General features: G+C 44.1%; 1 protein-coding gene across 5 annotated transcripts in view; it reads right to left on the bottom strand.

The window, feature by feature from the left end:
* Positions 1-607: 607 nt before the first annotated feature.
* LOC140399187 (ras-specific guanine nucleotide-releasing factor RalGPS1-like) overlaps positions 608-14,676 on the bottom strand; it is an 839,817-nt gene continuing 825,748 nt past the window's right edge. For all 5 annotated transcript variants that reach the window (XM_072488521.1, XM_072488520.1, XM_072488522.1 and 2 more), the window contains 3 exons: positions 9,316-9,421; positions 5,122-5,213; positions 608-4,536 (listed from right to left, as the gene is read on the bottom strand). In XM_072488521.1, the coding sequence (XP_072344622.1) occupies positions 4,507-4,536; positions 5,122-5,213; positions 9,316-9,421 (228 nt within the window). In that variant the 3' untranslated portion in view covers positions 608-4,506. The remainder of the gene's footprint in view (positions 4,537-5,121; positions 5,214-9,315; positions 9,422-14,676) is intronic.

Here is a 14,676-nt window from a genome sequence, read left to right as displayed (position 1 = left end):
AATTTCGACAATACAGCCAAGACTACACTTTACATAAAGTACTTCATTGGTCACAAAGCCCTCCAGGACATCCGGAGGTTGTGGGATAATGCTCAATAATGCAAGTTGTTTCCACATATGACCAGATGATCTTCTTTCTTTAATGTTTATTGAGGGATAAATATTGGGAAGGAAAGCAGTAAGAACTTCCTTTTTTTCAAAATAATGCCAAGGCTCACCTTCAGCCACCTGAGGAGAGAGAGAGAGGGGGGTTGGGTTGGGGGGGGGGGGGGGGGGGGGGGAAAGAGAGAGAGGAGCAGGTAGAGCTTTGATTTAATGTCTCCGCCAAAATACAGCACTGCCAAAAGTGAAGTACTTCAGTATTGCATTAGTGTGTTGGTTGTGTGCTGAAGAGTGGAGTGCAATTTGAACCCATAATCTTACTCAGATACAACTGCATGACGACTGAATTACTGCTGAAGGCGTTCCCCCCCCCCCCCCCAAATCTTCGAATTCACTATTTTAATACGTTCCCCAACTTGACTTTACACACCAAGACAAATGACCCCATGTGGGTGCTGTAAAAACACATTTTCTCAAAATGAGTGGAGTATTGCAATCGCAGGAAAGCTTTTTGAAACAGGAATTTGTTTATTCAGCAAGTGAAACTGCATCATCAATGTAACAAGCTGACAAAACAGCAACTTGATACAAGCCTGAGGTAACAAATAATTTAGCAAAGAACATCCATTTGGGCAGTCTTGAGTTCAGTAGTTAAAACAGATTAGCTTAGCAGTTGTAGAAACACACATCAACACAAATGGCATGCGAGTAACCTTTTACCATGATTTTCTTTTCTTGGAACTGTAGGAAAATCCTAATACTATCCAAATGTGTAAAAGCTTAACAGTAGCAACATCCACTGATGGAGCACTTGGCTCAACTAAGCAAATGTGCTTTTATTTAGCACTTTACAAAGGTCAAACCCATTGCATTCAAGCAAACCTGACGGTCACTGTGTACACCTCAATCAATATTGGTGTGACAGAAGGTTATGTTGGCTGCAGTTCATATATTAGCAACATTGAACATGAATCCACGTATGGTTATGGTGGAGCTAGAGTGAACTCAAAGTTCTCTGGCCAAGCTTGCTGGCACAAGAATCATGGAATCTACAAATGAGGAAACCAATAACCAATCCATGGCACTTGACATTTAGGGAATTGAAGTCATTTAAACATTTGAATTCAAGCGTCAACAGATATCTTGAGGAAGAGAAAAAGTAAAATTCTGGATAGTAGTTAAATTACTCAGATGAGGTGTGGCAACTAATAATAATAATAAAGAGGGTTTCACGTTGGTTAAAGAGCACTGCTCTTTGAATGTCCACTATACCAACCTCCCATGTGCTAAAAGAAACTGATGTTAACAATGTGGAAGAAAAATGACTAAATGCTTTATGGTGTCACATCATTTTCTCCCCTATGTGACTTATGACTTTTATCTTTGAATTATTTCATTTTTCTGTGTTGGAGATAGCCATGCTACAGGTTAGTCCAGTTGCACCTTGGCACAGAAGGTTAGATAATGTACCAACACAAGGGTAAATATTAGCACTAAAATGGATTTGGGGCTGCAGTGGGGAATCAGAAAATAAGCTAGATTTCCCTTGTGTGCTAAGACACCCTCCATTTTAAGTCATGAGCATGAAGTACAAATTTCAAACTTTGAACCTAACATGGACTTCTTCCCTATAAATCCTATTTTGAATAAAGGAAGGTCTTTTTCATAGATCATAGAATTTACAGTGCAGAAGGAGGCCATTTGGCCCATTGAGTCTGCACCGGCTCTTGGAAAGGTCAACACCTCCACCCTATCCCCGTAACCCCACCCAACACTAAGGGCAATTTATCATGGCTAATCCACCTAACCTGCACATCTTTTGACTGGGAGGAAACCGGAGCACCCGGAGGAAACCCACGCACACACGGGGAGGATGTGCAGACTCTGCACAGACAGTGACCCAAGCCGGAATCGAACCTGGGACTCTGGAGCTGTGAAGCAATTGTGCTATCCACAATGCTACTGTGCTGCCCATGGCATGATGGAGCTCTTAAAGTGGAATTTGCTTTGTGGTAATGCATTCGGCATCATTTTAATGCTAGGCCGTTTTCATTCACATTTTCAATTATATTACTGGTCTAAATGTAGGGCGAGTTTAATGGAGATGGCCAATTAATGAGGGGGGTTGAAGGAAAATCCAAACCAAATGCAGGACTTCATGGCTGAAGAATGAAAGACAAATTCTATCCACAATATTGTGGGATGGACATGTTTAAGACTCGGCAGCAGATGGTGAATGGTAAACTGCTCATTGTTGGGTATTTTTACAGGTTGCTGAAACACACTTGCAATACCGAGCAAGTTAGTCACCATCTGCATCCCTGTTCCACCAGTCACAGTTAGGGATGCAGACAGTTCATTCACTACTCCCATCAATGAAAGCTGGCACACTTTTTAACATCACCATCGACAGTACAAGACAGGCTGCACAGGTCACAGATGTTGGCGCAGTCCAAGTTCAATTTACATTCTGCCAGTGTGAATTTGGTTTTGACGTGCCTTGAGATGCCAGCTACGACTGAAGGGCTGCAACACTCTTTGTGAACCTTTCCCCCATCTCTTAATCCAGCAGCTGTTAACAGATAACCTGCACTCCGCCATTCTTATCTGTGAGAAAGCACCAGGCCCTTGTTTCATTTTACCGTCAAATCACAGGTGCTAATCTGTGTGGAACACAAGAGTGGCTTGGTATTTTAATTCCCTGGAGTGCTTAATTCTGAGATTTTGATAGAACCTTTATTTCCATTTGATTTGAGAAAATAAATATTCTGACTCCTGTGCAAAAAATCTGAGCAATCTACATCACCCATCAGAGAGGTTGCCAATCAATGCAATTTGAAGGAGGCTATAAAACCTGTTTGCTGTTTGCGCCCAAAGCGAGTGCCTGACAGCAACAGGCTTCTCTTGGGAGGGCCAGAACTAGAGGTCTACGTTTTGCACAGATCTAACCACTTTAGCTTGTCTGACAGATATAAATCTATAAAAATAAATTAACTCAGTGTCGCTGAAACAGAATATACTTTATATGGAAACCATGAGATACAGTTAAACACACAGTGGCACAGAGTATTTTACAAGTTATAACATGTCTCAATGGTTCAGATAATGCTGAAAAACCATTCAAGTTTCAATCATGTTGATTATGAAGTTGGGTGAACCCTGCTTCTGTTACGTACCCTGGTTGCATATTGACCACTATATTCAACCTTTTAAATAATACACAACAAATGAGGGTCCATCATACATTACATACCTAATGCAACATTTATGCAGAAGTCATTTGAAATAGTTATTTTGAAACTAAAGATGTCTTGAGAGATGCTGGAATTAAGTTGCATGGCAAAAATAAAATGACGGATGTTGTCCAAACATCTTTTAACTTGAGTTGTAAACAACAGAATTATAACTGGTGTAACCTGATGCTGTGAAGCACAAGTCCAGCACGATAAAGCAGACACATTTGGATCGGTCGTACAATGTTTTCTTTACCCAGCAGTGTAAGGTGGATAGAATGTTTCGCCTGGGGGAGGCACCATCGCTGCATGGTTCTCATGAACCAACTCCCAGTGGCCAGTACAGAAATTGGCACTGCCAAAGAGCTCGGATCAGGAAAAAAAATCACACTCTCATACATTCTCTGAACTTAGAAATACTGCCTGGCATGGGTCAAAAAGAGTTAGATTGGTTTCGGGGGGGGGGGGGGGGGGGGGGGCGGTGGCGGGAGTTAGAGAATTTTTAAAAATGGGTTTGGAAAGGGTGTGAACTGTTAGGATTCCTCGAATGTCTCAAAGGGTTCAAACTCCACCAGCCGGAGAAGATTGCAAGAATAATCATAAAGAACTATCACGATGCAGACACTTTTGAGGCAATCGCAGTGCCAGACAATTCAGTGCACTTCATTAAAAAAAACTCTGTTCACTGATTTACTCTTCCAAGTGCCACTCAATGCAGCCTGTTAACACTGTCAGTAGTATGATTTGTGCATAAGAAAGTTAATACCCAACATGGGCTAAAAAATTGTTCCATTACAATAAAGCAGCTTAAGAATAAAAACAAACATTTAAAAAAAAATTAGGCAGCAGTTATTACGCACAGTTCCCTTGGTCGACAACTGTGCTTGCAGTGTAAGTCAGTCTTTGTTGTTTCGCCAATGCTAAAACTGTGCCTAATGTCTGCAGCTGGTACCATAAATTAGGAGCAGTTGTTCACTTCCTCTTTCAAGACATACCAAAATCATTTCAGGGTCACGAAGTAAGCTTCAAAAAAAGTGCTTCAGTATTCAACGCTGGCAGTTGATGCACAGATTTCTCCTCATCAGATCTTTTTTTTCCTTCACTTAAAAGTTTTATTTCCCATTGCGTGGGTTGGCACTTTGATCACATCATGTGTACTGGATCCATATGTTCACTCAAACGACATAAGGTTAGTGGGTATCTGAAAGTCGATGGGAGGGAAAACACGTTAGTCAGGGGCCATCTGCGGTTACAGAGTCATGGGGTTTTACAGCACAGAAAGCCCTTCGGCCCACCACTTGTGTGCCAGCCATCAAGCACCTATCCTGGGCAGCACGGTGGAAATTTAGCGTGGCCAATCCATCTACCCTGCACATCTTTGGGTTGTGGGGGTGAGACCCACGCAGACACGGGGAGAATGTGCAAACTCCATACGGACAGAGACCCAGGGCCGGTATCGAACCCAGTTCCTCAGCGCCATGAGACAGTAGTGCTAACCACTGTGCCGCCGTGCCTCCCTTCGACTTGCCATTTTAACCGACCCTCAGCAGGGGAACAATATTGACTTCCTCATCAGGTGAAACCTGCTGGGAATAGCAGCTTAGACCAAGCCAAGACAAAAAAGCGCTGTGTTTAATAATGCACTCAACAACATCAAGCTTTGTGTGAGTTGGGTTTTTATGGGGGGATTAATTCTGTAATTTAATGTGCTGATTTGACCTATTCTGGCAATTATCAGTGAGCACGCACTTTGGACCACATTCTGATACCAGGTGAACGGTCCTACCTGAGGCCTATTGCTTTTGCATGCATCATCCAAATGCTTGTGCCACAATATTGCATGAAACCTCGAGCTGGTCTGGAACTTGTAAACATTACCTGTAAACGAAAAACAGACGTGTAGTCACACAATGATATCAACTTACAAACGTACAGAGCCTGTTGGGTAGTAAACCTGTCCAAAGGTGTCTCATATGAGCAGTCAGCAAATGCCACGCTTCAAAAATTGACGTCTGTAAAGACTTTTAAACTAATATCCTGTGACTAAACTCTGACACTGAGCCATTCACTCATGTTGAACCGATTTACAAATGCTCTATCACCATACGGTCTCAGTGCTGGCAGTGTAATAAAAAGAGAAACAGAGCATTATCTCATCACCTACCTTTGAAGAAATCTATTAAATCAAAGAACAAAGGAAACACAGCACAGGAACAGGTCCTTCGGCCCTCCAAGTCGGCGCTGACTATGCTGACCTTTTAACCTAGATCCTTCTCCACCTCCAGGATCCATATCCCCCTATTCCCATCCTATTCATGTATTTGTCGACACTTTATAAACGTCACTATTGTACCTGCTTCCACCACCTCCTCTGGCAGCGAGTTCCAGGTACCTTCAATTCTCTGCCTTGCACATCTCTAAACTTTGCCCCTCACACCTTAAACCTATGTCCTCTAGTAATTGACTCTTCCACACTGGGGAAAAAGCTTCTGACTATCCACTCTGTTCATGACCCTCATAAATTTGTGGACTTTGCACGCAAATCACTGAGGACTCTGATCTCTGGCAAGGAAGGAAACCCTGGCAGGTGGGCGGGGAGGATTCACAAACACCCGCTGGAGCCCCAAACTCCCAATAAGACCCATTCAAACTCCGTCATTACAGTGAGAACAAACTGAGATTATTCAATCTCTCTTCATTGCTAATTCCCTCCATAGCAGGCAACATGCTGGTAAATCTCTTCTGTACCCTCTCCAAAACCTCCACATCCTTCTGGTAGTGTTGCGACCAGAATTGAACACTATGTTCCAAGTGTGGCTCAACTAAGATTCTATACAGCTGCAGCATGACTTGCCAATTTTAATACTCAATACCCCGCTTTCTTGACTACCTTCTCCACCTGTGTTGCCCCTTTCAGTGACCTGTGAACCTGTACACCCAGATCCCTCTGTCAATACACTGAAGGGTTCTACCATTTACTGTATATTTCCCATCTGTATTTGTCCTTCCAAAATGCATTTCCTCACATTTGTCCGGATTAAACTCCATCTGCCATCTCTCTGCCCAAGTCTCCATCCGAATTTGGCTAGGATGAGCACAAAAGCCTTCACTTGAGGTGTGATTCAACAGTCTTCCCAGACACTTTAATCAAACAAGCTTTATTCTAAGAACTTAGTTAACATTTATATAAACACAGCAGGAGATTTTTATCAATTACAAACATAAAGATACCCCACAGCTACAGTAATCTATGTATAACACTTAATGAATTCCCCCTTAACTGTTCCAATTCAAAAACAAAATCCCATAAACCAAAACCTCTTTTCAAGGGCGTGACCCAGCACTCTGCATTCTCACTTGAATAAGACTGACTTTTCCTGAGATTCTGACCCCATCTCACCAGCAGGTTTAAACCCTTCCGGAAAGCAAACTATATCATAGAGAGAGACAGGCCAAAACACTTCTGTTCTCTGTCTGAGTCCACAGCAGCCAAAACGTGAAAGCGAAACCAAAAACAGCTCACAGAGCCACAGCCCAGCTCCACCCACACAATGACATCACTGAAGCCATGTGATAAGACAAAAACCTTTCTTAAAGGAACACTCCCATGATACGACAAACAGCAAAGGTCCCAGCACTGATCCCCGAGGAACGCCACGAGTCACAGCCCTCCATTCAGAAAAGCACCCTTCCACTGCTACCCTGGTCTACTGTGACCGATCCAGTTCTGTATCCATCTTGCCAACTCACCTCTGATCCCACGTAACTTCACCTTCTGTACCAGTCTGCCATGAGGGATCTTGTCAAAAGCTTGACTGAAGTCCACATAGACAACATTCACTGCCCTTCATCAATCATCAATCTTCATCACTTCCTCAAAAACCTCACTCAAGTTAGTGAGACACAATCTCACCTTCACAAGACCATGCTGCCTCTCGCTAATACGTCCACTTGCTTCCAATTGGGACTAAATCCTGTCTCGAAGAATCCTCTCCAATAATTTCCCTATCACTGACGTAAGGCTCACCAGCCTGTAATTTCCTGGACTATCCTTGCTACCCTTTTTAACCAAAGGAATAACATTAGCTATTCTCCAGTTCACTGGGACCTCCCCTGTCGCCAGCGAGGATACAAAGATATCTGTCATTGCCCCAGCAATTTCCTCCCTTGCCTTCCTCAGTATTCTGCGTTAGATCAAGGTCCTGGGGACTTACCTACCTTAATGTTTTTCAACATTTTTTGATCTCATTGTGACCCAGGCTATCTACACACCCTCAGATTCATTATCTACCAAGTCCTTCTCTTTGGTGAATACTGATGCAAAGTACTCATTTAGTATCACACTCATTTCCTCTGGCTCGATGCATAGATTCCCTCCCCTGTCCTTAAGTGGGCCAATCCTTTCCCCAGCTACTCTCTTGCTCTTTATACACATATAAAAAGCCTTGGGATTTTCCTTAATCCTGTTTGCCAATGACTTTTAGCCCTCCTGACTCCTTGCTTAGGTTCCTCCCTACTTTCCTTGGGTTCCTTCCTACTTTCCTTGTATTCCTCACGGGCTTTGCCTATTCCTAATCTTCTAGCCCTTACAAATGCTTCCTTTTTCTTTTGGACGAGGCTCACAATATCCCTCGTTATCCAAGGTTCCCGAAACTTGCCATACTTATCCTTCTTTCGTACAGGGACATGCCGGTCCTGAATTCCTATTGACTGACGAATCCAGCTTAGAAATTTATGTAACATTTTTTGTTGCAGATTTCCAAAATGGGACCGCCTCCGTGTCGCTCACTCACTCGCAGCTGACTTGCGCTCAGGTAGGCTGGGGGCTCCTGGCTGGACACGAACAGGCCCACCCCAGACAGGCCAGCAATCAGGGTCAGAGGGCGAGCAATGCCCTGAAATACCTTTGCGTTGAAAGAAGTGAGTTTCCATTTTAAAAATAAAGCTGATAGATGCCGATGTATAACTTGAGCATTAAAAAAAAGCGATTTTATATTGAATCAAAGGGCTCTCCATTCCGGGAAAAATTCCAGCAATCTTCAACAAGCCTGACTGGAATCTGCCAACAAGTTGGCTGTCAGACGGGCTATAACGCAGTTATCTTCAGATCAAACATGTGAGCACCCAATGATTCACAGTCAAGGGACAGAATTTGTGTTTAGAAGAATGTGAGGTGATCTTGTTGAAACATAAGATTCTGAGGGGGGCTTGCCAAGGTGGATGTTGATAGGCTATATTTCCCCTCACGGGCCAAATGTAGAACTATGGGAGCCACAATTTCAAAATCAGGGGTTTCCCATGTGAGATGGAGATGAGGAGGAATTTCAGGGTTGTTAGTGTTTGGGACCTGAGACAGCAGCGGAGGCTGTTAATCGAATATATTTAGGCCGAGTTTAAGGGACAGTAAGAAGTCTTACAACACCAGGTTAAAGTCCAACAGGTTTGTTTCGAATCGATAGATTTCGGAGCACTGCTCCTTCCTCACCTGAGGAAGGAGCAGTGCTCCAAAAGCTAGTGATTTGAAACAAATCTGTTGGACTTTAACCTGGTGTTGTAAGACTTCTTACTGTGCTCACCCCAGTCCAACGCCGGCATCTCCACATCATCGAGTTTAAGGGAGTCAAGGGTTATGAGAGACGGGTCGGAAACTGGAGCTGAGGTCACAACATGACCAGCCAATATCTTAGTGAATGGTACAGCACGCATGAGGGGGCCGAATGGTCTACTCTGGTCCTAATTTCTTTCGGATTCCAGACAGAATTGTGTATTTGTTCCACCGCTACACATAAACACAAACACAAAAATACATTACTTTTGCCACACTTAGCTCGAACTTCTTACGAAGATAGATTGCAATATCTCACAGGCTGGAGAGCACATTCTGTTGCTGTGTCATTGAGGTCTATTTAATGTGAGTGTGAGTCCCGTCATATATAAAGGGTATGAGAGAATGAGCCCTTTTTCTCTTTCTGTTGCTCACCTTTATCAGGATCACTTAGCTGAAAGATGTCTGGGTGTTCTGGGTCATCAGGTAGAACGACCATCCATCCTGCTATAGACACCTTCTTACTTGCTGACGATTTGAACTGTTCAGAAGTTAAGATACAAATTTAAAAATGAACTCGGATATTTTAAGAAAAATCTGAAAATTTGTCAAGAGAAACAAAGCTAGAAACTAAAGACACTGAACGACAGCTGATTAGTCATGTCCACGATAATAGAGACAGAACAACTTGTTTCTGTTGTGATCAAAGCAAAATGGTTTCGCCAATCTGAAGTTTTTAATTTTTCATTTGCTAGTAGTTTGCGCAACTTTGAAATAAATTCAATTTAGATAATTGAAAGATTGCACGCGAAAGGATTTCCAAATTTACAAAAGTCTAGCCAAACAGCCCGGCGCATACTTTGTTGAAAAAGCTACTTAAAATAACTTGCAAACAATTAAGAGCTGTTAACCATCTTTCTAAAGCCAAACTAAACATATACAGAAGCATTTCTCTCTTAATTTCCCCTCTGCTGGTGCCTGCTCGGATCGTTGGCTTCATAGAATTTACAGTGCAGAAGGAAGCCATTCGGACCATCGAGTCTGCACTGGCCTTTACAAAGAGCAAAAGACTGCAGCCCAAGTATCTCCCCTATCCCCGTAACCCCCACTTAACATGTTTTGGACACTAAGGGCAATTTAGCATGGCCAATCCACCTAACCTGCACATCTTTGGACTGTGGGAGGAAACCGGAGCACCCGGAGGAAACCCACACAGACACGGGGAGAACGTGCAGACTCCGCATAGAGTGTGACCCAGCCGGGAATTGAACCTGGGACCCTGCCGCTGTGAAGCAACTGTGCTAACCACTATGCTGTGAAGTAACTGTGCTAACCACTAAGATATCTTGCTGCCCTGCTTGTACAGTCAGCTCTGCCCATGGACTTCTACAGAAACTTCAAGTTAACCATATGTTCTAGAGACACAAATACCTTTAATGCTGTGGCATTTCAAGTGCTCATCTAAATACTTCTTAAATGTTGTGAGGGTTCCCACATGTATCACCCTCTCAGGCAGAGAGTTCCAGATTCCCACAACCCTCTGGGGGAAAATGTTTTTCTCACAACTCTAAACCTCCTGCCCATTACTTTAAATCTATGCCCTTTGTTACCGACCCCTCCACTAAGGTGAAAAGTACCGTCCTATCCATTTTATATCCCTCATAATTTTATACACCTCAATCAGTTCCCACTCAGCCTTCTCTGCTCCAATGAAAACAACACCAGCCTATCCAGTCTCGTGATAGCTGAAACAATCCAGTCCAGACAACATCCTCGCGAATTTCATCTGTACCCTCTCCAGTGCAGTCACTTCCTTTCCATAGTATGTACTCTCTCCAGTGCAGTCACTTCCTTACTAGTGTGTACTCTCTCCAGTGCAGTCACTTCCTTTCTATAGTATGTACCCTCTCCAGTGCAGTCACTTCCTTTCTATAGTGTGTACTCACTTCAGTGCAATCACTTCCTTTCTACAGTGTGTACTCGCTCCAGTGCAGTCACTTCCTTTCTATAGTGTGTACTCGCTCCAGTGCAGTCACTTCCTTTCTATAGTGTGTACTCGCTCCAGTGCAGTCACTTCCTTTCTATAGTGTGTATTCGCTCCAGTGCAGTCACTTCCTTTCTACAGTGTGTACTCGCTCCAGTGCAGTCACTTCCTTTCTATAGTGTGTATTCGCTCCAGTGCAGTCACTTCCTTTCTACAGTGTGTACTCTCTCCAGTGCAGTCACTTCCTTTCTATAGTGTGTACTCTCTCCAGTGCAGTCACTTCCTTTCTACAGTGTGTATTCGCTCCAGTGCAGTCACTTCCTTTCTATAGTGTGTACTCTCTCCAATGCAATCACCTCCTTTATACAGTGTGTAGTCGCTCCAGTGCAATCACTTCCTTTCTACAGTGTGTATTCGCTCCAGTGCAGTCACTTCCTTTCTATAGTGTGTACTCTCTCCAGTACAGTCACTTCCTTTCTACAGTGTGTACTCTCTCCAGTGCAGTCACTTCCTTTCTATAGTGTGTACTCTCTCCAGTGCAGTCACTTCCTTTCTACACTGTGTATTCGTTCCAGTGCAGTCACTTTCTTTCTATAGTGTGTACTCTCTCCAGTGCAATCACTTCCTTTCTAGTGTGTATTCGCTCCAGTGCAGTCACTTCCTTTCTACAGTGTGTACTCTCTCCAGTGCAGTCACTTCATTTCTACAGTGTGTACTCTCTCCAGTGCAGTCACTTCCTTTCCACAGTGTGTACTCACTCCAGTGCAGTCACTTCCTTTCTATAGTGGGTAATCACTCCAGTGCAATCACTTCCTTTCTACAGTGTGTACTCGCTCCAGTGCAATCACTTCCTTTCTATAGTGTGTACTCGCTCCAGTGCAATCACTTCCTTTCTACAGTGTGTACTCGCTCCAGTGCAGTCACTTCCTTTCTATAGTGTGTACTCTCTCCAGTGCAGTCACTTCCTTTCTACAGTGTGTACAATTCCAGTGCAGTCACTTCCTTTCTATAGTGTGTACTCGCTCCAGTGCAATCACTTCCTTTCTACTGTGTGTACTCGCTCCAGTGCAGTCACTTCCTTTCTATAGTGGGTACTCACTCCAGTGCAATCACTTCCTTTCTACAGTATGTACCCTCTCCAGTGCAGTCACTTCATTTCTACAGTGTGTACTCTCTCCAGTGCAATCATTTTCTTTCTACAGTGTGTATTCACTCCAGTGCAGTCACTTCCTTTCTACAGTGTGTATTCGCTCCAGTGCAATCACTTCCTTTCTACAGTGTGTATTTGCTCCAGTGCAGTCACTTCCTTTCTACAGTGTGTATTCGCTCCAGTGCAATCACTTCCTTTCTCCAGTGTGTACTCTCTCCAGTGCAGTCACCTCCTTTCTACAGTGTGTATTCGCTCCAGTGCAATCACTTCCTTTCTATAGTGTGTACTCGCTCCAGTGCAATCACTTCCTTTCTATAGTGGGTACTCACTCCAGTGCAGTCACTTCCTTTCTATAGTGGGTACTCACTCCAGTGCAATCACTTCCTTTCTATAGTGTGTACTCGCTCCAGTGCAGTCACTTCCTTTCTATAGTGGGTACTCACTCCAGTGCAATCACTTCCTTTCTACAGTGTGTACTCGCTCCAGTGCAATCATTTTCTTTCTACAGTGTGTATTCACTCCAGTGCAGTCACTTCCTTTCTACAGTGTGTATTCGCTCCAGTGCAATCACTTCCTTTCTACAGTGTGTACTCGCTCCAGTGCAGTCACTTCCTTTCTATAGTGTGTACTCTCTCCAGTGCAATCACTTCCTTTCTACAGTGTGTATACTCGCTCCAGTGCAGTCACTTCCTTTCTACAGTGTGTACTCGCTCCAGTGCAGTCACTTCCTTTCTACAGTGTGTATTCGCTCCAGTGCAGTCACTTCCTTTCTACAGTGTGTACTCGCTCCAGTGCAGTCACTTCATTTCTATAGCGTGTACTCTCTCCAGTGCAGTCACTTCCTTTCTATAGTGTGTACTCGCTCCAGTGCAGTCACTTCCTTTCTACAGTGTGTACTCGCTCCAGTGCAGTCACTTCCTTTCTATAGTGTGTACTCTCTCCAGTGCAGTCACTTCCTTTCTACAGTGTGTATTCGCTCCAGTGCAGTCACTTCCTTTCTATAGCGTGTACTCTCTCCAGTGCAGTCACTTCCTTTCTATAGTGTGTACTCGCTCCAGTGCAATCACTTCCTTTCTATAGTGTGTACTCGCTCCAGTGCAGTCACTTCCTTTCTATAGTGTGTACTCGCTCCAGTGCAGTCACTTCCTTTCTATAGTGTGTACTCGCTCCAGTGCAGTCACTTCCTTTCTACAGTGTGTACTCTCTCCAGTGCAGTCACTTCATTTCTACAGTGTGTACTCGCTCCAGTGCAATCACTTCCTTTCTACAGTGTGTACTCGCTCCAGTGCAGTCACTTCCTTTCTATAGCGTGTACTCTCTCCAGTGCAGTCACTTCCTTTCTATAGCGTGTACCCTCTCCAGTGCAGTCACTTCCTTTCTATAGTGTGTATTCGCTCCAGTGCAGTCACTTCCTTTCTACAGTGTGTACTCGCTCCAGTGCAGTCACTTCCTTTCTATAGTGTGTACTCTCTCCAGTGCAGTCACTTCCTTTCTACAGTGTGTATTCGCTCCAGTGCAGTCACTTCCTTTCTATAGCGTGTACTCTCTCCAGTGCAGTCACTTCCTTTCTATAGTGTGTACTCGCTCCAGTGCAATCACTTCCTTTCTATAGTGTGTACTCGCTCCAGTGCAGTCACTTCCTTTCTATAGTGTGTACTCGCTCCAGTGCAGTCACTTCCTTTCTATAGTGTGTACTCGCTCCAGTGCAGTCACTTCCTTTCTACAGTGTGTACTCTCTCCAGTGCAGTCACTTCATTTCTACAGTGTGTACTCGCTCCAGTGCAATCACTTCCTTTCTACAGTGTGTACTCGCTCCAGTGCAGTCACTTCCTTTCTATAGTGTGCACTCTCTCCAGTGCAGTCACTTCATTTCTACAGTGTGTACTCTCTCCAGTGCAATCATTTTCTTTCTACGGTGTGTATTCGCTCCAGTGCAGTCACTTCCTTTCTACAGTGTGTATTCGCTCCAGTGCAATCACTTCCTTTCTACAGTGTGTACTCTCCCCAGTGCAGTCACTTCCTTTCTACAGTGTGTATTCGCTCCAGTGCAGTCACTTCCTTTCTACAGTGTGTATTCGCTCCAGTGCAGTCACTTCCTTTCTACAGTGTGTATTCGCTCCAGTGCAGTCACTTCCTTTCTACAGTGTGTATTCGCTCCAGTGCAATCACTTCCTTTCTACAGTGTGTACTCTCCCCAGTGCAGTCACTTCCTTTCTACAGTGTGTATTCGCTCCAGTGCAGTCACTTCCTTTCTATAGTGTGTACTCGCTCCAGTGCAGTCACTTCCTTTCTACAGTGTATATTCGCTCCAGTGCAGTCACTTCCTTTCTATAGTGTGTACTCGCTCCAGTGCAGTCACTTCCTTTCTACAGTGTGTATTCGCTCCAGTGCAGTCACTTCCTTTCTACAGTGTGTACTCACTCCAGTGCAGTCACTTCCTTTTGATAGTGTGTACTCTTCCAGTGCAGTCACTTCCTTTCTACAGTGTGTATTCGCTCCAGTGCAGTCACTTCCTTTCTACAGTGTGGTGACCAAACTTGCACACAGTTCTCTAGCTGGGTCCTAACCAGCATTTTATACAGCTCCAGCATAGCCTCCCTGCTCTTATATTCAATGCCTCTGTTAATAAAGGCTGGAATCCCATAGGCCTTCCCAAAGTCCC

The sequence above is a fragment of the Scyliorhinus torazame genome, chromosome 22, assembly GCF_047496885.1.
Source record: "Scyliorhinus torazame isolate Kashiwa2021f chromosome 22, sScyTor2.1, whole genome shotgun sequence".
Lineage (NCBI taxonomy): Eukaryota > Metazoa > Chordata > Chondrichthyes > Carcharhiniformes > Scyliorhinidae > Scyliorhinus > Scyliorhinus torazame.
The sequence above is the reverse complement of the archived record's forward strand: the minus strand, read 5'-3'. Positions and strand labels throughout refer to the sequence as shown.